General features: G+C 49.7%; 1 protein-coding gene across 1 annotated transcript in view; it reads left to right on the forward strand.

Moving 5' to 3' along the window:
• The window catches only part of nup133 (nucleoporin 133), a 116762-nt gene that overhangs the window by 25565 nt on the left and 67180 nt on the right, over nucleotides 1-24017 (forward strand). The window contains 2 exon segments of the mRNA XM_072507373.1: nucleotides 13438-13585; nucleotides 22170-22320. Coding sequence (XP_072363474.1) covers nucleotides 13438-13585; nucleotides 22170-22320 — 299 coding nt within the window.

A 24017-nucleotide genomic window follows, 5' to 3' on the forward strand; every position in this document is an offset into this window, starting at 1 on the left:
TCTCTTAAGGTTAATGTGCAGGTTCAGTCGACAGTTAAGAAGGCAAATGCAATGTGAGCATTCATGTCGAGAGGGCTAGAATACAAGATCAAGGATGTACTTCTGAGCCTGAAAAAGGCTCTGGTCAGACCCCATTTGGAGTACTGTGAGCAGTTTTGGGACTGTTTCTAAGGAAGGATGTGCTGGCCTTGGAAAAGGTCCAGAGGAGGTTCACAAGAATGATCCCTGGAATGAAGAACTTGTCGTATGAGGAGCGGTTGAGGACTCTGAGTCTGTACTCGTTGGAGTTTAGAAGGATGAGGGGGATCCTATTGAAACTTACAGGATACTGCAAGGCCTGGATAGAGTGGACGTGGAGAGGATGTTTCCACTTGTTGGAAAAACTAGAACCAGAGGACACCATCTCAGACTAAAGGGACGATGCTTTAAAACAGAGATGAGGAATTTCTTCAGCCAGAGGGTGGTGAATCTGTGGAACTCTTTGCCACATAAGGCTGTGGAGCCTAAATCACTGAGTGTCTTTAAAGACCGAGATAAATAGGTTCTTGATTAATATGGGGATCAGGGGTAATGGGGAGAAGGCAGGAGAATGGGGATGAGAAAATATCAGCCATGATTGAATGGCGGAGCAGATTCGAAGGACCGAATGACCTAATTCTGCTCATGTGTTATGGTCTTATCCTAAATCTGAAGTCTGGTTCAAGGGGTTGGTGGTGGGCTTTGTGGAAGTGGTTAATCATTTATTTGAGGGAATAATGGAGGAGGATAAGCTGGGTGGCTCAGCAAAAGTAAGAACACTGGAACAAACTCCCTTGAACTTTGACCCGAAAGCCCTCCATTTCAATAGAACGACTGAGGTTGAGGGGCAACCTGATGACGTTTGCAAGATTGAGTATCATAGTCAGAGTGGATAGTCAGATGCTTTTTCCCAGGGTGGAGAAGTCAATTACTCGTGGTTAGTGGGGAGACATGGATTTAAAATGTGAGGGTTGAAAGTTTAAAAAAAAAAAAAAAAAACATTTTATTAAGGTATTTGTAATTTTATAATAATAACAACAGAAAAGAAAGCGAATCCAAATATAAACGTAGTACATACATCATTTCCATCCCTAACAAGTCCCCCCCTACCCTTAACAGAATCCCCTCCTCTTTAGGGCAGCACGGTAGCATAGTGGTTAGCACAAATGCTTCACAGCTCCAGGGTCCCAGGTTCGATTCCGGCTTGGGTCACTGTCTGCGCGGAGTCTGCACATCCTCCCCGTGTGTGCGTGGGTTTCCTCCGGGTGCTCCGGTTTCCTCCCACAGTCCAAAGATGTGCAGGTTAGGTGGATTGGCCGTGATAAATTGCCGAGTGTCCAAGATTGCCCTTAGTGTTGGGTGGGGTTACTGGGTTATGGGGATAGGGTGGAGGTGTGGACCTTGGGTAGGGTGCTCTTTCCAAGAGCCGGTGCAGACTCGATGGGCTGAATGGCCTCCTTCTGCACTGTAAATTCTATGATCTAGATTATTGCCTCTGCTGACAGTTAATTTTCCCCAAAGAAGTCGATAAACGGCTGCCACCTCCAGACGAACCCTCGCATTCACCCTCTTAGGGTGAACTTGATTTTCTCAAGACTGAGAAACCCAGCCATGTCGCTAATCCAGGTCTCTGATTTCGGAGGCTTCGAGTCCCTCCACGCTAGCAATATCCATCACCGGGCTACCAGAGAGGCAAAGGCCAAGACGTCAGCCTTTCTCACCCCCTGGACTCCCGGATCTTCCGACACTCCAAAGATCGCCACCTCTGGACTCGGCACCACCTGTGTTTTTAGTACCGTGGATATGACATCTGCAAAACCCTGCCAGAATCCCCTAAGCTTCGGGCATGCCCAAAACATATGGACATAATATGCTGCTGCACCCCCCCCCCCCCGTACACCTCGCACACCTGTCCTCTACCCCATAAAACGTGCTCATCTGGATCACCGGATCATGTGTGCCTGGTGAACTCCTTAAATTGTATGAGGCTAAGTCTGGCAAATGAAGAGGATGTGTTAACTCTGCTCAAAGCATCCGCCCACAGATCCGCCTCTATCTCATCTTCCCACTTGCCCTTTAGCTCCTCTATCTTAGTTTCCTCTGACTCCATGAGTATATATCCGATACATTCCCCTCTCCCACCTCCGTTCTGGAATCTACCCTGTCCTGTATCCCCCTGTGGCGGTAGGAGTGGGAAGGTCGAAACCTGCCTTTGCAAAAAATCCCGTACCTGCAGATACCTGAATCCATTTCCTTCTGGCAGTTCAAACTTCTCCAAATCCTTCAAACAAGGGAAGCTCCCATCTATGAATCCTTTCAGTCCCTGCTCTCTGCCATCTCCGAAACCATCCAGCCTTCTCGGTACAAACCAATGGTTATTGCAAATTGGGGCCCAGACCGATGCTCTCTCCACTCTCTCATGTTTCCTCCACTGCCCCCAGACTCTTGGGGCCGCCACTACCACCAGACTTGTGGAGTACCGGCCCGGCGAGAACGGCAGAGATGCCGTTATCAATGCCTCCAGACTTGTGTCCTTGCATGATGCCACTTCCACTCGCTCCCACACCGACCCCCATTCCCACTTCCTAATCATGGCTATATTTGCCGCCCAGTAATAGTTGCTAAAGTTCGGCAGTGCCAACCCACCCTCCCCTCGACCAACTCCAGCAACACTTTCTTCGCTCGTGGGATTTTGCCCACCTGTACAAAGCCCGAAATCACCTTGTTTAACCATTTAAAGAAAGCCCTTGGGATAAAGATGGGGAGGCACTGAAAAACAAACACAAATCTGGGGAGGACCGTCATTTTCACGGTCTGCACCCTTCCCGCCAGTGACAGCGGGAGCATGTCCCACCTTCTAAAGTCCTCCTTCGTTTGCTCTACTAGACAGATCAGATTTAACTTGTGTAGTGTCTCCCATTCCTGTGCCACCTGGATTCCCAGATAGGGGAAGCTCCCTCACACCACTCTAAACGGCAGATCTCCCAGTCTCCTCTCCTGTCCCCTCGTCTGGATCGTGAACATCTCACTTTTCCCCATATTCAATTTATACCCCGAAAACCGGCCAAATTCCCCTAAGATCCGCATAATCTTCTCCATCCCCCTTCGTTGGTTGGAAATATACAGGAGCAGGTCGTGCTCCACCGCCTTCCCTGTAGCTAACAAACCAAACTCCGTATGTAGCCTCTGCCGCTCCTTCAGTAACCCCGCCTCCGGGGCCTCCGAATATCTGCTGTCTATCTGGGAGTATTTCTCCAACCAACCTATCCATCTCTGCTCGCTCCACCTTCTCACTATGGGCCCGTATCGCGATTAGCTCCCCACTAGCCACTGCCTTCAGCGCTTCCGAGACCGTTGTTGCCGATACTTCCCCCGTGTCATTTATTTCCAGATAGTTCTGGATGGACTCCCTCACCAGCCCGCACACCCCCTCATCCGCTAACTGTACCACATCTAACCTCCATTGCGGGCGCTGCCCTCTCTCCTTACCCGTAAGTCCACTCAATGTGGGGCATGGTCCGACATAGCAATCGCCGAATACTCTGCATCAACCACCCCCGCCAGTAAAGCCCTGCTAAGAATAAAATAAATCGATCCAGGAGTATGCTTTGTGCACATGGGAGAAAAAAGAAAACTCCTTCACTCTTGGCCGTCCGAACCTCCATGGGTCTACCCCCCACCCCCATCTGCTCCATCACCCTTCTTAGGCCAGCCTCCAGCTCGTGTCTCTCGACTCTGTGGACCCGCCCTCGGGCATCTACCGTCCTCGACCTCACATTTGTCTCCCAGCAACAGTTCCTTCCCTGTCAGCCGAGCAGCCAGCCTGGTAAGCCCCACCCATGGCACCAGATTATCTAGTCCTTATTGTTCTCTTTCCCCCCCCCCCCCCCCCCCCCCCCAAACCACATATTCAAAACATCACGGTCCCCAATAAACATAGAAAAAATCCCTCCGCCCACTGAAACAAAGTTAACTTACAGATCTGAGCAACGGTCCAAAAACTTGTTACAAAGGGCACTGCATATACAATTCAAAACCAAAATAACTTTAATAGAATCATTACCGCAATACCCTCCCCCAAGGTTCAATGCTCTCAAACCCCTGCCACCCTTTTGTCTTTGATGAAGTCCATCGCTTCATCCGGTGATTCAAAGTGAGGTTCCTGGCCCTCATAAGTGACTCACAGGCACGCTGGGCATAACATCCCAAACTCACCCCCTTCTTGAAGAGGGACGATTTTACCTTCTTGAATCTGGCTCGTTTTTGGCCAGTTCCGCGCCCAGGTCCTGGTAGATGCGCAACTCACAGTTCTCCCACTTGCAGCTCCATGTCCGCTTGGCCCACCACAAAATCTGTTCCTTGTCCAGGAACCGGTGCATTCGCACCACCATTGCTCTCAGCGGTTCATTCACTCGTGGCTTCCTCGCAAGGGCTCTATGCGCTCTGTCCACTTGCAAGGGTTGGGTAAACGCCCCATCTCCCATCAACTTTTCCAGCATACTTGCCACATATGTCCTCGCGTCTGATCCCTCGGGGAGCCGACGATCCTCAGGTTCTGTCTCCAGGATCTGTTCTCCATCTTCTCCTGCAGCCTTTTCTGGTGGTCTAACCCTTCCTTCTTTTGCTTGGCGAAGCTCTCCTGAATGAACTCCACCAGCTGTACTGTTGACCACTGTGCCACCAAACCGGGATCCTGAACCTCCGCCATGCTTTCCCGTGCTGCAGGTTCTACAGTCGCCTTTGTTACTCGACAAATTCTTCTTATACGACCACTTCTGGTCCACTGCTCCATATACTGGTGTTGGATTTCTCCTCACTGTCTCACTCTCCACCGATTTTTCTCATAAAATTCTGAAAAAATCGGGAGAAAATGTCAGTCATGAGCGGGAGCTACCAAATGCGCAACCTCCTACTCCATGGCTGCCACCAGAAGTGCCGCGAGGAGGAAAGTTGAGAGCGGATGTGCGAGGCAAGTTTTTTTTAACACTGGGTGGTGAGTGCCTGGAACGCACTGCCGGGGTCGGTGGTGTGAACAAATACGATAGCGACATTTAAGAGGTATCTTGAGATCCCAGCCCGGGTCACAGTCTGAGTAGAGTTTGCACATTCTCCCAGTGTCTGCGTGGGTTTCACCCCCACAACCTAAAGATATGCAGATAGGTGGATTGGTGACACTAAATTGCCCCACAATTTGGAAAAAAATAATTGGGTACTCTAAATTTAAACAAAGAAGAGGCATCTTGATGAATAGGATGGGGGTGCAGAAGGTTTAAGTTTAGACAGGCATCATGATTGGTGCAGGCTTGGCGAGCCGAGGGGGCCTGTTCCTGTGCTGTACTGTTCTTTGTTATTTCTATGAATTTGGTATAGAACATGCAGTGCAGAAGGAGGTCATTCGGCCCATCGAGTCTGCACCGACCCACTTAAACCCTCACTTCCACCCTATCCCCGTAACCCATTAACCCCTCCTAACCTTTTCGGTCACTAAGGGCAATTTATCATGGCCAATCCACCTAACCTGCATGTCTTTGGACTGTGGGGAAAAAACTGGAGCATCCGGAGGAAACCCACGCAGGCACGGGGAGAACGTGCAGACTCCGCACAGACAGTGATCCAGCGGGGAATTGAACCTGGGACCCTGGTGCTGTGAAGCCACAGTGCTATCCACTTGTGCTACCTTGCTGGTCTGTGGGTTGAGAGTGGAATACTGGAAGGTGGTTGGAGAAGGCGGCGTGTAAGGGACCTGGTAGTCGTTCCTGTTAACCTGGATGATGGATTGGAGCAGTGTTTTTCAAATCTTTTTTATCCGGGACCCACGCCGGCCAGCCTAAGCGGGCTCTCCATTATTGTGACAGGTGAGCCTACATGGCCCTCACAATCTCACTTGCTTTGTCATTCACTGTTACATTTCTGTTAAGGACTTCAGCTGATGATTTAAGTTCTCGCTGTGTTCGTTGAAAAAATTCAAGAGGTTTGTCTTTGAACTCCCCATGCTTAGTTACCTCCCTGGATATAACACACATGGGCTTTGCATCTGATATGAATTGGCACGATTAATGAAGCCGCACTTCGACCTCCGGGTGCGGCGATGACCAGCTGAGTCGCACGTTTCGGCAGCTCCCGGTGAAACGGACTTTTGGGCTCTTGATAGGAGCCCCAACGGCAATTTTGACTGCTAAAAACACTGTGCGGTAAACCAGAAGGGAATCCCCCCTGGATACGGATGAAAAAAGGAGGAGAAAGTGGCCGGATTGCAGTGGATCCTTTAGAACAGCGGCAAGGAAGGCAAGCAAAAACCAAGATGGCGTCGGAAGGTGGCAGTTTAACATGGGGCCCTGAACAACAAGAGTTCTTGAAATGCTGTGTGGAAGAGCTCAAAAAGGAAATGAAGAAAGAGCTGTTGGCCCCGATACTACAAGCGATCGAAGGGCTAAAGGAGGAGCAAAAGACCCAGGAGCGGGAGCTTCGGGTCGTGAAGGCAAAGGCAGCCGAGAATGAGGACGACATACAGGGCCTGGTGGTGAAGACGGAGACGCATGAGGCACATCAGAAACGATGTGTGGAAAGGTTGGAGGCACTGGAGAACAACGCAAGGAGGAGCAACCTGAGGATTCTTGGTCTTCCTGAAAGTGCGGAGGGAGCGGACATCGGGGCATATGTGAGCACGATGCTGCACTCGTTAATGGGAGCGGAGGCCCCGGCGGGTCCGTTGGAGGTGGAGGGAGCATACAGAGTGATGGCGCGAGGACCGAGAGCAGGAGAAATTCCCAGAGCCATAGTGGTGAGATTCCTCTGTTTTAAGGATAGAGAAATGGTCCTTAGATGGGCAAAGAAAACTCGGAGCAGTAAATGGGAGAACGCGGTGATCCGCGTTTATCAAGACTGGAGTGCGGAGGTGGCGAGAAGGAGGGCGAGCTTTAATCGGGCCAAGGCGGTGCTTCATAAAAAGAAGATAAAATTTGGAATGCTGCAACCGGCAAGACTGTGGGTCACATATCGAGGGAGGCACCACTACTTTGAGACGGCGGATGAAGCGTGGACTTTTATTGTGGAAGAAAAACTGGAATGAGCGGGTTATTAAAAAGAACTGTTTGAACAAAGTGGTGGGGCGAATGTGGGGGGCGAAGAGGGGGATTAAAAAGGGGGGAAAGAGGAGTTTTATGCACTAATCCTGCGATGTGGTAACTTTTCTCTCTTCCACAGGTGGTGATGGGGGAGGAGGGGAGGTGGATGAGATGGGGCGTTGGCCATTGGGGGCGGGGCCAAGGGAGAAGCGCGGGCTTGGTTCCCGCGCTATGATAATCATGGGAATAGAGAAGCAGGAAGGAGGGGGCGTCGCACGGTGCGAGCCGAGGTCACTGGGGGAAGCCGAGGTCGGCCAGAGTTTGCTGACTTCTGGGAGCAACATGGGGGGAGTAATTACGCTAGCGGGGGATCTAGCGGGGGGGGGGGTGTGGGAGGGGGGAATTACTGGGTTGCTGCTGCTGGGGAGAGGGGGGAGCTGGTATGGGAGGGGATGGGCGGGGGGGCACCGCCTGGGGGAGATACAGCTGCGTGGGAACCGGGTGAGGAGCTGGAAAAAAGGGATGGCTAATCGACCGGGGGGGGGGGTAGGAAGCCCCCAACTCGGCTGATCACGTGGAACGTGAGAGGGCTGAACGGGCCGATAAAGAGGGCACGGGTACTCGCACACCTGAAGAAACTTAAGGCAGATGTGGTTATGTTACAGGAAACGCACCTGAAACTGATAAACCAGGTTAGGCTACGCAAAGGATGGGTGGGGCAGGTGTTCCATTCGGGGCTAGATGCGAAAAACAGTGGGGTGGCTATATTAGTGGGGAAGCGGGTAATGTTCGAGGCAAAGACTATAGTGGCGGATAACGGGGGCAGATACGTGATGGTGAGTGGCAAACTACAGGGGGAGGCGGTGGTTTTGGTAAACGTATATGCCCCGAACTGGGATGATGCCAATTTTATGAGGCGGATGCTAGGACGCATTCCGGACCTAGAGATGGGAAAGCTGATAATGGGGGGAGATTTTAATACGGTGTTGGAACCAGGGCTGGATAGGTCGAAGTCCAGGACTGGAAGGAGGCCGGCAGCAGCCAAGGTACTTAAAGATTTTATGGAGCAGATCGGAGGTGTAGACCCGTGGAGATTTAGCAGACCTAGGAGTAAGGAGTTCTCGTTCTTCTCCTATGTCCATAAAGTCTACTCGCGAATAGACTTTTTTGTGCTGGGAAGGGCGTTGATCCCGAAGGTGAGGGGAACGGAGTATACGGCTATAGCCATTTCGGATCACGCTCCACACTGGGTAGACTTGGAGATAGGGGAGGAAACAGGAGGGCGCCCACCCTGGAGATTGGACATGGGACTAATGGCAGATGAGGGGGTGTGTCTAAGGGTGAGGGGGTGCATTGAAAAGTACTTGGAACTCAATGATAATGGGGAGGTCCAGGTGGGAGTGGTCTGGGAGTTGCTGAAGGCGGTGGTTAGAGGGGAGCTGATATCAATAAGGGCACATAAAGGGAAGCAGGAGAGTAAGGAACGGGAGCGGTTGCTGCAAGAACTTTTGAGGGTGGACAGACAATATGCGGAAGCACCGGAGGAGGGACTGTGCAGGGAAAGGCAAAGGCTACATGTAGAATTTGACTTGCTGACTACGGGCACTGCAGAGGCACAATGGAGGAAGGCACAGGGTGTACAGTACGAATATGGGGAGAAGGCGAGCAGGTTGCTGGCACACCAATTGAGGAAAAGGGGAGCAGCGAGGGAAATAGGGGGAGTGAGGGATGAGGAAGGAGAGATGGAGCGGGGAGCGGAGAGAGTGAATGGAGTGTTCAAGACATTTTATAAAAAATTATATGAAGCTCAACCCCCGGATGGGAGGGAGAGAATGATGGGCTTCTTGGATCGGCTGGAATTTCCCAAGGTGGAAGAGCAGGAAAGGGTGGGACTGGGAGCACAGATCGAGGTAGAAGAAGTGGTGAAAGGAATTAGGAGCATGCAGGCGGGAAAGGCCCCGGGACCGGATGGATTCCCAGTCGAATTCTATAGAAAATATGTGGACTTGCTCGCCCCGGTATTGACGAGGACCTTTAATGAGGCAAAGGAAAGGGGACAACTGCCCCCGACTATGTCTGAAGCAACGATATCGCTTCTCTTAAAGAAGGAAAAGGACCCGCTACAATGCGGGTCCTATAGACCTATTTCCCTCCTAAATGTAGATGCCAAGATCTTGGCCAAGGTAATGGCAATGAGAATAGAGGAATGTGTCCCGGGGGTGGTCCACGAGGACCAAACTGGGTTTGTGAAGGGGAGACAGCTGAACACGAATATACGGAGGCTGTTAGGGGTAATGATGATGGCCCCACCAGAGGGGGAAACGGAGATAGTAGTGGCGATGGATGCCGAGAAAGCATTTGATAGAGTGGAGTGGGATTATTTGTGGGAGGTGTTGAGGAGATTTGGTTTTGGAGAGGGGTATGTTAGATGGGTGCAGCTGTTGTATAGGGCCCCGATGGCGAGCGTGGTCACGAATGGACGGGGACCTGCATATTTTCGGCTCCATAGAGGGACAAGGCAGGGATGCCCTCTGTCCCCATTATTGTTTGCACTGGCGATTGAGCCCCTGGCGATAGCGTTGAGGGGTTCCAAGAAGTGGAGGGGAGTACTTAGAGGAGGAGAAGAACACCGGGTATCTTTGTATGCGGACGATTTGCTACTATACGTGGCAGACCCGGCGGAGGGGATGCCAGAAATAATGCGGATACTTGGGGAGTTTGGGGATTTTTCAAGGTATAAATTGAACATGGGGGAAAAGTGAGTTGTTTGTGGTGCATCCAGGGGAGCAGAGCAGAGTAGAGAAATAGAGGACCTACCGTTGAGGAAGGTAACAAGGGACTTTTGTTACCTGGGGATCCAGATAGCCAAGAATTGGGGCACATTGCATAGGTTAAATTTAACGCGGTTGGTGGAACAAATGGAGGAGGATTTCAAGAGATGGGATATGGTATCCCTGTCACTGGCAGGGAGGGTGCAGGCGGTTAAGATGGTGGTCCTCCCGAGATTCCTCTTTGTGTTTCAGTGCCTCCCGGTGGTGATCACGAAGGCTTTTTTTAAAAGGATTGAAAAGAGCATCATGGGTTTTGTGTGGGCCGGGAAGACCCCGAGAGTGAGGAAGGGATTCTTACAGCGTAGCCGGGATAGGGGGGGGGCTGGCACTACCGAGCCTAAGTGAGTATTATTGGGCCGCTAATATTTCAATGGTGAGTAAGTGGATGGGAGAGGAGGAGGGAGCGGCGTGGAAGAGATTAGAGAGGGCGTCCTGTAGGGGGACTAGCCTACAGGCTATGGTGACAGCCCCATTGCCGTTCTCACCGAGGAACTACACCACAAGCCCGGTGGTGGTGGCTACACTGAAGATTTGGGGACAGTGGAGACGGCATAGGGGAAAGACTGGAGCCTGGGGGGGGGGGGTGGGGGGAGGGGGTCCCCGATAAGAAACAACCATAGGTTTGCCCCGGGGGGAATGGACGGGGGAATATGGAATGTGGCAAAGAGCAGGAATAACGCAACTGAAAGATCTGTTTGTGGATGGGAAGTTCGCGAGTCTGGGAGCGCTGACCGAGAAATATGGGTTGCCCCAAGGGAATGCATTCAGGTATATGCAACTGAGGGCTTTTGCGAGGCAACAGGTGAGGGAATTCCTGCAGCTCCCGACACAAGAGGTGCAGGACAGAGTGATCTCAAAGACATGGGTGGGGGATGGTAAGGTGTCAGATATATATAGGGAAATGAGGGACGAAGGGGAGACTATGGTAGATGAACTAAAAGGGAAATGGGAAGAAGAGCTGGGGGAGGAGATCGAGGAGGGGCTGTGGGCAGATGCCCTGAGCAGGGTAAACTCGTGTGCTAGGCTAAGCCTGATTCAGTTTAAGGTATTATACAGGGCGCATATGACTGGAGCACGGCTCAGTAAATTTTTTGGGGTGGAGGATAGGTGTGCGAGGTGCTCGAGAAGCCCAGCGAATCATCCCCATATGTTTTGGTCATGCCCGGCACTACAGGGGTTTTGGATAGGGGTGACAAAGGTGCTTTCAAAAGTAGTGGGGGTCCGGGTCGAACCAAGCTGGGGGTTGGCTATATTTGGGGTTGCACAAGAGCTGGGTGTGCAGGAGGCGAGAGAGGCCGATGTTTTGGCCTTTGCGTCCCTAGTAGCCCGGTGCAGGATATTGTTAATGTGGAAAGAAGCCAAGCCCCCGGGGGTGGAGACCTGGATAAATGACATGGCAGGGTTTATAAAGCTAGAGCGGATTAAGTTCGTTCTAAGGGGGTCGGCTCAAGGGTTCACCAGGCGGTGGCAACCGTTCGTCGAATACCTCGCAGAAAGATGGAATGGAAAAAAGAAGGCGGCGGCAGCAGCCCAGGATCGGGGGGGGGGGGGGGGGGGGGGAACCAGAAGGACTCTCAGGGTTGTTAATATATACTGTATAATATGTATAGGTCGTTGCGACAGATAATTATATATTGGACTGTTAAATTATATTTTTGGAGAGTGTTACTTGTGATAAGGCAGTTGCCAATTAGGGTTAGTTTTCATTTTTGTTATTTATTATTTATTCATTTTTTTGTTTATAAAATAGGTCATTGTTATTTGTGTTGTTATAATATTGTGTAAAGGATGCACAATGTACTGTGTTGGTTGACCAAAAATTTTCAATAAAATATTTATTTAAAAAAAATAAAGCCGCACTTCAAGAAGTCATCTTAATACTGTTTTGTTCCCGATTTCAGTTTCCTAATGGGTTTTTCATGGGAGGCCCTGGATCTGTGAACGGCACTGCTTTGTCTTGCCGTGGACCATTTGATTCAGTTGTGAGTTCTTGGCCTATTTGTGTCTTTGGCCCCCTCTTCCTTATTACAAAATTATCTATCTTCAGTTCTTCACACAGTCCTGTTGCTTGCTTGCTGGCAGCTACAAAATGGAGGAACCTCCCCTCCGTGATTTCGGGCCAAAAGCGCGCACCGCATGACGTCAGTATGCGTACTGGGCGCATGACCTCTCTGCTGCCGCTTCTGGCAGTAAGATTACAGTTTTAAAAAATAAATTTGGTCCTGGGGCAGTGCATTGACATCAGGTGAAGATGGTACAGGAACAGCGTGCTGATGTCAGGAGGTGGCAGTCTGCCCTGCTGGGCTCCAGGCCTGCGCACCTCCAGATCCGCACGAAGGGAGACGCATGCGTGGGGCAGTGGGCATTTTCAACCTAAAAACTGGTTCAAAAGCTGGTCGCGGCCATTGTGCACTTCTCCCGTGATTGGTAACGCTGCGACTGATTGCTCCACGACCCTCCCGACACCTGCCCCTGACCCATCCTGGGTCACCATTCTGGATTAGAGGACCGGACTGTGCAGAGGAGATAATGGTAGATGCTAAATGCACTCAAGTAATGAAGAATGCAAAATTACCCACCCGGTGAAAATGCCGCCAGTACAGTTCAACAAGTCATCAAAGCTTATGATTGATGATCCCGTACCTTTCAATGTCCCAATGGAACTTCCTTATTTTGAAAAAAAAATTTAGAGTACCCAATTCATTTCTTCCAATTAAGGGGCAATCCACCTAGTCTGCACATCTTTGGGTTGTGGGGGCGAAACCCACGCGAACACGGAGAATGTGCAAACTCCACACCGACAGTGACCCAGAGCCGGGATCGAACCTGGGACCCCGGCGCCGTGAGGCAGCAGGGCTAACCCACTGCGCCACCGTGCTGCCCTGGAACTTCCTTATTGAGGGTATGATTCCGCTCCGTACCACCTTGGGTAATCCCAAGGAATTGATCATGTCTTGATTCCACTCTTGAGTCGGTGGGTTCGGAGGTGGTTGTTAAACCCAATGTGTGATCTGCAGACTCTGTCACATGCAAGCAAGTGATGCTTGAAGGAAAAGATGAGTTGTTTGGAGGTTTGTGTGTTCTTTTTAATGCCTTAACTTGACCTCTTATGTTCCCAATGATGTGTGTCAAAGTGTCTGGTGCCTTCCTGAATAGACCGTCCCCATTTTGGTTGGTCACAGCCAGGGACTCCCATGAAGTCGTGGGTGTGTTTGACCTCTTCAGGAGTACTTTGAGGACATCCCTGAAATGTTTCCGGGAACCTCCTGCCACAATAAGAGTTGTGAGCTCAGTGCAGCACGTTCTTTCTGCTTGCAGTGAGTTGCCTGTGGGTTGTTCTGTCTTACACCTGCCCTGCGAGGGATGATGGAGATGTTCTACAGACAAAGCCTTCACTTCAGTTGGGAGTACTTTGGTAGATTGAGGGCTGCTCTTTGATGCTATTGTTCTGTGTTTTAATGGGGTAATATTTCAAAATGGCCAGAAATATTTGTCCTTCAAATTGTTGCAACTTTGTTTTTCAGGGAGGGTCTGGTGATTTTGACAGCAGCCTGGAACAAAGGAGACGCTCCATGCTTAACCTACTACATTTTAACCACTCTGCAGGATAATGGCTATCACATATCTGATGAAATTAGAGTGGAGGTCACTGAATTTTGTCCAATGTATCAGGTAATACTTGGTTAAAGTTTGTTTCCATAGGTTTATTGTGGAATTTCTAACACGGGACGTGGTTGAGGAGATTTGCATAAATGCATTTATGCACCCCCACAGGTGGTGGTGGTGGGGGGCGGGGGGGGAATCAAAGGTAAGGAAGAATTAAGCACAATGAGAGGAGGCTCGAGTGGAGGATGAATGCTTGAACCAACCTGTGGTTTGTTTCTGTGGTGTGCATCCCACGTCATTCTGTGTATCGCTTTTGGAGTTCGAATTTCTTCATTCTCCATAAATGGAAGATGTTAGTATTGACTGGATGCATTTTTAGAAAACTAGCTAATGTTTAGCTAATGGAAGTTTATAGTTGGCTCTGTATTTTTGCAGTTCAGTTTTATGGCATGCAAATAATTCAAGCTTACTATTTCTGAAACCTATAAAAGTTTTGCTGGTTCAGCAATCTGTAGCATCCCCAACATGGATTTCCAAATGATGATGGGAGCTGCAGTGTGAAGCATTGGGTAAGAACATAACATAAGAAATAAGAGCAGAAATAGGCCATTCAGCCCCTCGAGCCTGCTCCATTATTCAATAAGACCATGTCAAGTTCTACGTTCACATCTACACTTGATAACTTCAGATTCTTGTTAAGCAAGGGAGTCAATCGAGCTTCGCCTTAATAAAAAAATAAAAAATATGCGATTACCTTGCCTCCATTGGCCTCTGAGGCAGAGTTTCAAACTCTCATAACCCTCAAGAGGGAAAATAAATTACTCAGCACTACTCTGAAAGGACGACCCCTAATCTGTGTCCTGGGGAAGATTTACATTGCCAGTTAGATGTGTGGGTGGCCTGTGGTACTTTGCCCCGGGGTCGTCTCTGAGGCATGCACATCACTTTCTGTACCTGACGTCTGTCATGGGCACGTACTGCCGACTCATAAATCTGTCAAAGAGAAAAATGTCACTGTGGAAAACGTGTGCAGTCTACATTTGAAACAAGATCAACAAGTACAAGAAACCAGCCAAGAGTTTTGTTTTGGGCACAACCTGGGCCCAACACCTTTCAGATCATAATTGCTGCCCCCAGTTTTTCAGACAGTAATGAAGGTTATTCCCATTTACATCTCCTCCATCATTAGTAGTTAATGGATGTTTCTCGGGCAGGAGGAAAGTTTGCAGTGGAGCTCCCCAGGAAATCGGTGTTAGGGCTCTTGCTTTTGGGATGGGCAGTCTTTAGAAATAAGGGTATTGGGTACAAGATCAAGGGGGTTATGTTGAATTTGTATAGGACACTGGGTTGGCCTCAGCTAGAGTTCTGCATCCACTACTGGGCATCACAGTTCAGAAGGATGTGAAGGCATTAGAGTGCAGAAAAAAAAAATCACAAAAACAGTTCCTTGGGCACGGCTGCCTCACGGCGCCGAGGACCCGGGTTCGATCCCTGCCCACTGTCCGTGTGGAGTTTGACATTCTCCCCATGTCTGCATGGGTCTCACCCTCACAACTCAAAGATGTGCATGATAGGTGGATTGGCCATGCAACATTGCCCCCTTAATTGGGAAAAAAATGGTTCCAGAGATGGGGAACTTTAATTATGAAGAGAGATTGGAGAAGTTGAGAGGGTGGGTAGAGATCGACAGGGCCCACAGGTCTCATTAAACTAGGGCATTAACCAAACCCCAAGGCCGGGAGCAGCCAAGGGTGATAGTAGCAAAGCTGAACAGATACCAGGATCGGGAGAGGATCTTGTTGCTGGGCTCAGCAGACGAAGTGAGCAGTTGGGAGGGACACAGGATATACCAGGACATTGGGGCAGACCTGATGAAGTGCAGTGCCAAATTCAACCACGCGAAGTCTGCCCTGGTACAAAAACAATGTTAAATTTGGGACATTGTTCCCAGTCAGGTGACGTACCAGAATAAGGAGCATTATTTTACTACCCCGGCAGAGGCAGACGGGTTTGTCTGTATGAACAGACCAGACGAGGCAAACAAAGCCGTGGTAAGGAAGGCGCAGAAAGAAAGCGATGGAAATGGACAATTTTGCACGGGACTGCACTGCCTCGCTATGAGTGAGGGAACAAGCTCATGGGAAGGAAGGGGCAGGGCAGCAGAGCGCAGGGGGGCGGTGAGAAGGGGAGACAAGACACCAACGGAATTTGTGGGAGGGGGGGGGTTGTGTGTCAGACAAACCCCGGGAGGGGGCCACCACACTAGCTGGAAAAACTAGTGCCAGGAAGCATGAGAGAGAGGGGGCCACGGTGCATCTCCCAGCAGGAAGGGTGTGCCTGATTGGGGGGGGGGGGGGGGGAGATGGGGGGAATAGGGACCACGATTGGTGGTGGGGGGAACATAGCGATAGGGAAGGGCTTTAGACTGGCTTCAGCAGGTCAGGTTTGGCAAGATGGAACAAGATGACACCGTAAGCAGCCACTTTGGAGAGTCCCTGAGAAAGGGAAATCCCGGAGTGCAGGGGCTCACCCATGTGGCGTATACACAGTTGCCAGCCGTGTTGAGTAGTCCCCGGACAAAGGGAAACCCTGGAGCGCAGGGACCAAGCCTCATGGAGGACGGTGACTGGCCATTTTGGATGGCCCCTCTAGCAGGGAAACCCAGAGTGCAGGGATAGAACATAGAACATTACAGCGCAGTACAGGCCCTTCGGCTCACGATGTTGTGCCGACCTGTGAAACCACTCTAAAGCCCATCTACACTATTCCCTTATCGTCCATATGTCTATCCAATGACCATTTGAATGCCCTCGGTGTTGGCGAGTCCACTACTGTTGCAGGCAGGGCATTCCATGCCCTTACTACTCTCTGAGTAAAGAACCTACCTCTGACATCTGTCTTATATCTATCTCCCCTTAATTTAAAGCTATGTCCCCTCGTGCTAGACATCACCATCCAAGGAAAAAGGCTTTCACTGTCCACCCTATCCAATCCACTGATCATCTTGTATGCCTCAATTAAGTCACCTCTTACCCATTCATTAGAGAGAAGAAGGTTAAGTATAGTTGATCTTGCAGGAAAGTTGGGACAAAACCTCTTCCCACCAGGATAGTCACCTAGACCGTTAGGGGACTTAAAGGCCCAATGAAAAGATCCAGAGTCTTCGCCCACCTGAAAAGCATGAGAGCTGCCATTGTCTTCCTCCAAGAGACACCTGAGGGAGAAGGACCGTCTGCGGGTAAGGAAGGGCTGGATGGGACAGATCTACCATTCCTGCTACGGGACGAGAGCCAGGGAGTAGCAATCTTGATCAGCAAGAGGGCGGTGCCCAACTGGGACGACATGGAATTCATCAACATGACCATGGCGGAAATCCCCGACATAGATAAACACCGACTGATCAGATAAACACCGACTGATCATGGTTTTTTAAAAACTGCGTACAGGACCCACTGATGGACAGATCAACCGAGAACAGGGGAAACGGCAGGCACGGTTAGGGCACTGGAAACGTTCATGGAGCAGATGCAGGCAGTGGACCCATGGTGGTTCATGCACCCATGTGTGAAGGAATTTTCGTACCAGTACACGAGGTACACACCTGCATCGACTTCTTTGAAGTGGGGAAATCTGTGCTTCCAGAGAGTCGGAGCGGAATACTCCACGAATGTAATCTCCAACCACGCTCCACATTACGTTGACGTGAGGTTGGAGACGACTGTCTTGGCCGACGAGATCTCCTGCCAGAAAACATCACCGGCCATAAGCGAATATATTACGAACAACCGCAACGGTTACGTTTCACCTTCCGTGTTCTGGGAGGAACTGAAAGCCGTGATTCGGGGAGAATTTATCGTCTCCCAAGGCTCGTAGAGATGAGAAAGAGAGGGTGACTTGGCAACAACCTGATCCACTGCATACTAGAGGTCGACAGAAGATACTCCGAGGCCCTCATAGATTACCATAGAATTTACAGTGCAGAAGGAGGCCATTCGGCCCATCGAGTCTGCACCGGCTCTTGGAAAGAGCACCCCCCCCCGGTCTGCGTCAATGGCTCCGAAGTGGAGATGGCCAATAGCTTAAGTTCCTGGGGGTCATCATCACCAACAGTCTGTCCTGGTCCACCCACGTTGATGCAACAGTCAAGAAAGCCCAACAACGTCCCTACTTCCTACAGAAGCCAAGAAATTTGATTCGGCATGTCTGCATCGACTCTCGACCTTCTACAGATGTGTCATAGACAGCATCCTATCTGGCTGCATTACAGCTTGGTATGGCAACTGCTCGGCCCAAGATCGCAAGAAATTGCAGAATATGGTGAACTCATCACTCAAGCTTGCTATCCTCCAATTGATTCTGTCTACTCCTCCTGCTGCTTCAGGAAGGCAGACAGCATTGTCAGCGACTCAGACCCCTCCATCAGGCAGAAGATACAGAAGTCTGAAGACTAACACATCCAGACATGGGAATAGCTTCTTCCCCACAGCTACTAGGCTCCTCAACGACACTCTCTTGGACTGATATGTTCTCTGTAAGAACACTTAACGATGCCCTATGCTGCTCCTGTTCGGCCCTTCTTGTTCTGCACTGTAACCAATCACTATTTGTTGACGTACCATTTGTCAATGTACTCTGTCGATTATTCTTTTGTCTACTATATACGTACTGTGTACGTTCCCTTGGCCGCAGAAAAATACTTTTCACTGTACTTTGGTACATGTGACAATAAATATCAATCAATCAAAAGCTACAAATGAACTTTAACCTGCTATCCACCAGGAAAGCAGTGTACCAACTCTTCATGAGCATGAAGACCAGGCTCGCCGCATGCTGCCTCACCAGCTGAGCAAGCAGGCAGCCACAAGGGAGATAGTGCAGGTGAAGGATAGCAGAGGCAGACTGCGAGCCAAACCAAAAAGGTCAATGAAGCATTCAAGGCCATCTACCAGGGACAGTACACCCTCAAACCCCCACAATGGGGAATCGGGGATAAAACAGTTTCTCGATGGACTGGACATACCAGTCATGGGGGACGTTAGAGGGAGCTGGAAGCACCAATAGGACTGGGAGAGTTCATGGAGAGCATCAACTCCATGCAGGTCGGGAACGCGCTGGGACCCCACCTTTACAAAAGATTTGCACCAGCACTCCCCCCGCACCTGCGGGAGATGTTTGCAGACTCCACTAGCGAGGGGCACCCTGCCTCCAAAGCTAACACAGGCCTCCATATCGCTGATAGTCAAGAAAGACAGAGACCCAACGGAATGCAGATCATTTCGCTGCTCAATGTGGATGCAAAAATACTCAAGTCCTGGCCAAGCGACTGATGAACTGCGTACCAGAGATGGTCGCAGAGAACCAGGCAGGCTCTGTTAAGGGTAGACAGCTAACTGGGAACATCAGACGGCTGCCGAATGTGATACTGACCCCATCTGGGGAGAGAACAGCAGAGGTGACTGCATCCCAGGACGCGGAGAAGGCCTTCGGCAGAGTCGAGTGGATGTACCTCATTGAGGTACTAAAGCGGTTTGGGCTAGGAATGGGGTTCATCTCATGGGTGAAACTCCTATACAACACCCCCAAGGTGAGCGTTCGCACCCATGTCGCCAGCTCTGAATACTTGGCTGCACAGTCACATGGCAGGGATGCCTGCTGTCCACGCTCATGTTCGCCCTGGCAATTGAGCCGCTGCCGATCACCCTGAGAGACGTGTGAGGCTGCAGGGGAATCCAAAGAGGAGGCAGAGAGCACAGAGTCTCAATCAATGTGGATGAACTGCTCCTCTACATCTTGGACTTGCAAAATGGCATGAAAGAAATCACTAAGCTCCTGGGAGAGTTCGGAGCCTTTCGGCTACAAAGTCAACCTGGACAAAAGCAAAGTTTTCCCAGTGACCCCGAGAAGGAGAGGGGCAGAGCTGGAAGTGCTACCATTTAAAATAGCCCAAAACAGACTTTGCTACCTGGGGATTCAGATAACCCATGTTTGGGCATGGATCCACAAGTGGAACCTGACCAGTCTGGCAGAGGAAGTAATAAAGGACCTACAGAGATGGGATGCATTCCCACTTTCCCTGGTGGGGAGAGTGCAGACGATTAAGATGCACGTGCTGCCCAAGTTCCTCCTGCTGTTCAGATCCCTACCAATCTACATCCCAAAGGCCTTTTCCCAAGCAATAGACAAAATGATTATGGTGTTTGTGTGGGGAGGGAAAAATCCAAGAATCCCCAAAACAACACTGCAAAGGAGAAGAAGCATGGGAGGCCTGGCCCTCCCGAACTTTCCACGGCTGAGAGTGAAGGGATGGGTGAAGGAACCAAATATGGAATGGACGAGGATGGAGGAGTCTCCTGTACAGGAATGACCATCTGGACCCTTGCCACAACAGCGCTCCCATCCCTGCCAGCAGAAATTTCAACAAGCCCAGTGGTGGTAGCAACACTGAGAACCTGGAACCAGATGAGTCGGCACTTTGGTCTAACTGAGGTGTCCACCATGGCCCCCATCTGTGGCAACCACAAATTTCCACCAGCCATACTTGACGCCACCATGAAGACGTTGAGACAGGACGGGCGGGGGGGGCGGCATTGACTGTTTGGGACTTTTACACTGGGGATAGACTAACGACCTTGGAGGAACTGATGGAGACACTGGAACTACCGAACGGACAGGAACTCTAACATCTGCAAATCAAAACCTTTCTCCGTAAGGAGGCGACAACGTACCCAAGGGCCCCGAGAGACACAATGTTACTGGACACGGGGACGTATACGGACGACTTTTAGAAAGAGCACACTCCCCACTGGACAAAACTAGGGAAAATGGGAGGAAGAGCTAGGGATGTAAATAGGGTGAGGCACTGGAGCGGTGGGGACACTGGAACGAAGCACTGAACAGGGCCATCTCCACCTTCTCCTGTGCAAGGCTAAGCCTCAACAACTGAAAGTGATGCACAGAGCACACCTGACAACCCGAATGAACAGGTTCTTCCTGGCAGTAGAGGATAAATGTGAATGGGGCCAGGGAGGCCCGGCCAACCACACCCACATGTTCTGGGCTGCCGCAGACTTGTCGGATTTTGGACAGCCTTTTTCGAGGTCATGTCCAAGGTTGTGGGGGTGAGGGTGGAACCGTGCCCAAGAGTGGCTGTCTTTGGGGTATCGGACCAGCCAGAACTACAAATGGGAAGGTGGGCTGACGCCCTTGCCTTTGTTTCCCTAACCGCCTGCTGGAGAATCCTTCTCCATCCACGGCTGCAGACTGGCTGGCAGACCTATCGGAATTTCTCCACCTGGTGAAGATTAAATTCACTATCCGAGGGTCTGAAGGTGGCTTCCAACCTGTTTGAAGCCAAAAATTGATAGAGCCGGGGGGACAGGACGCACGGGAGCCACCCAGACCAAAGAGAGCTGACCCAGAGACCGAGGGTCCAAGGCCACATGAAAGAGAACCCTCAAAAGCAGGCTGACAACAGGATGAGACGATGAGAAAAGAAGGGAGGGGGCTACTTCCCTAATTATGCAATTCGCAAGAACACGTGCCAGTGTAGACTATCTCAACGTTACAGCCCCTGAACTAATAGTGTCCCATGAACAGGAACCCACTTCTCCCACACCGGTCTTTGAGCTACACATCCATCTCTTTATTTGCCCTATGCTAATTTGCACGTGGCTCCGGTAAATAATCAAGTGATTATTACCTTTTGAGTTCTTAATTTTGAACCTAACTTCTCAGACTTGCAATGCGGAGCCTCTTTCTTTACCTTGCCTATGTCATTGTTATCTACATAGACCACGATGACTTCCAATGCAAGTTCCCCTCCAGCCATGAGCAGATGTCCTAAACCCTGGCTAGGGTAGGCAGCACAGCCTTCTGAACTCTCGCTTTTTGCTGGAGAGAGCCACGTCCATTCCTTTCACTATACTGTCCACTACTACCACTGCATTCCTATTTACTCCCCCTGCGTGAACAGTTGTACCATGGTGCCTCTGCCAATCTGTTCATTAATCCTTGCCGGCCTTGCTTTTGTCCACACAGGTCTTGAGCACTGTAAACCTGTTTAGCAGTCTTAAACCTGAGGCTCCTCCACTACTGTCTACTCAACTCCTTTATCTGCCTCACTAATGGTCACATCCTCTGTCCCACACTGTTGAGCAAAACAGATGACCCGATTCTTAAAAAGCCCCCTTAGTTGCTCAGTGTCTGCAATTCAGCTTCTAGATCAATAATCCGAATCCAGCAATCCTCTAGCTGTTTACACTTGCTGCAGACATGTTAATAATGAGTAGCCATGACGTCCAAATACTCCCAAATTACACAACTGCAACATAACACCTGTCCTGCCATTGTAACTCACATCGGGGGAGGATGTGCCCTGACGCCAGCTCAGGGAATCGATGTGGTGAGACTAAATGGAGGATGGTAAAGTAGGGGCTGCATATGCATTTGTCAGAATGCAGCAATGCAAATTTCACACAATTTCTCCACTTAATATATCACTGGAATTTCAAAACAGACAATACTGATTATGGCAACAAGATGGTTTTAAAGCTTGTATTTCAATCCTCCCCTACTGTTCTATTCCTGCCTTTTTGTTGAACAGTCTCTGCCAACTCCGAGCACCAATTAACTTTAAGCAACTCCGTTTCAGCCAGATGAGGAGCTGCCTTGCCAGCGATTCTTGATTCCAGAATACTCGAGCCCAGCTGCATACCTCTACACATATGATATGGTGTTTGCCTGCTGCACAGGGACAGGACGAGCCAGTCTGCCCCAGGAGAAACTTATCCTGAATATGCCAGGTACAACTTCACCATAGTGTTGATCACTTGTTTATTGTTAAATTGGCTTGGGCACAATGGTAATAAATTGGCATGTTCTTGGAGAATTCTGGATGTCTGATATCAATTCACCTTTGGGCCAATAATGTTGGCTTCTCCGGGTAGGCAAAAGCACGAGAGGAGCTTTACTCGCCGGCTGCTGATCTTAACGCGTTTAATGTTGGTGCAGGATCCCTGATATTGTGAGACTCTGCTCCTGATGCCAGATGCAAAAGCACAGGTCAGAATTGGCCATGCTAGTTAGAATAGAAACTTGTGTTCAGCCTGAAAACTAACTGAGTAGTCTGACCCCCCTTCCAATGGGGGAAGAATTTAATTAGGAATATCTCTGAAATCAGTTAATCTAAATACTAAGGATGGCACAATGCTGAGCTCTGCTGCCTCATGGCGCCGCGGGCCCGGGTTCAATCCCGGCACTGGGTCACTGTCCGTGTGGAGTTTGCACATTCTCCCCGTGTCAATGTGGGTCTCACTCCCCACAATCCAAAAAGATGGAGGGTAGGTGGATTGACAATGCTAAATTGTCCCTGAATTGGGGGAAAAAAGAATTGGGTACTCTAAATTTATTTATTTTAAACCTAATTAATAAACTTTATGCATTGATTTAAATCGCCTAATAAAGTTTCATTATCTGAAATTACTGAACACAGTGGCTTCTTGAACCATTTGAAACTGTATTATTGAACTGTTCACAGAGCAGTTCTCCCTGACCCCACAAACCAGAGATGTGAATTGTCTTAAAGTATCATCAATTCCACACATTTTCTACAATAAAGAGCAGAAATCTATACATATGAGGGTTATGGTAACAGTTTATTTGTGGAGCTTAATCTTTAAAGTTAATTTGCATTTTTAAACAGTAAATCATATTTATCATGGCCACAGAATCCCCTCCAATGGCTTCTTTTCTCACTCCACCATTACCTCTGGTGTTGCCCAAGGATCGTTAGCTGCCTCCTATTTCTCATCTACGTGCTGGTCCTTGGTGACACAATGCATAATCGTGGCATCATTTTCCGTTTGTATGGTGATAATACCCAACTCTACCTTTCCGCTGCCTCACTCAACCTTTCCACTGTCTCTAAATTATTTGACTGATCGTTGAATTATCTTTCCTCTGGATTAAATATTAGGAAGACAACAGCTACTTTCTTGACGCCTCACCACAAGCTCAATTCCCTCACTGCTGGCTACGTTCCTCTCCCCCTCGACTTTGCAGCAGAACCAGACTGTTTGTAACCGTGGTCTCACATTTGACAAGATAAGATTCTGACATATCTGATCATCACCAAGATCACCTATTTCTGCCTCTGTAACATAATTTTACCCTTGCTCCTGCTGAAATCCTGATCTGTGGGTTCTTTCCTCTCGACTTGATTATTCTGATGCATTCCTGACCATTCTCCCATATTCTATCATCTGGAAACTCGAGATCTGCTTCTTGTGTCCTAATTCACTCGGTCTCTTTCACCCATCACCCCTGTGCTCACTGACTTGGATTGGCTCCTAGTTAAGCAATGTCTCACTCTTTAAAATTCTTGATGTGGAGATGCCGGCGTTGGACTGCGGTGGGCACAGTAACAGGTCTTGCAACACCAGTTGAAGTCCAACAGGTTTGTTTCGAATCAATAGCTTTCGGAGCGCAAATCCTTCATCAC

Source organism: Scyliorhinus torazame, chromosome 1, assembly GCF_047496885.1.
Source record: "Scyliorhinus torazame isolate Kashiwa2021f chromosome 1, sScyTor2.1, whole genome shotgun sequence".
NCBI classification, from domain to species: Eukaryota; Metazoa; Chordata; class Chondrichthyes; order Carcharhiniformes; family Scyliorhinidae; genus Scyliorhinus; species Scyliorhinus torazame.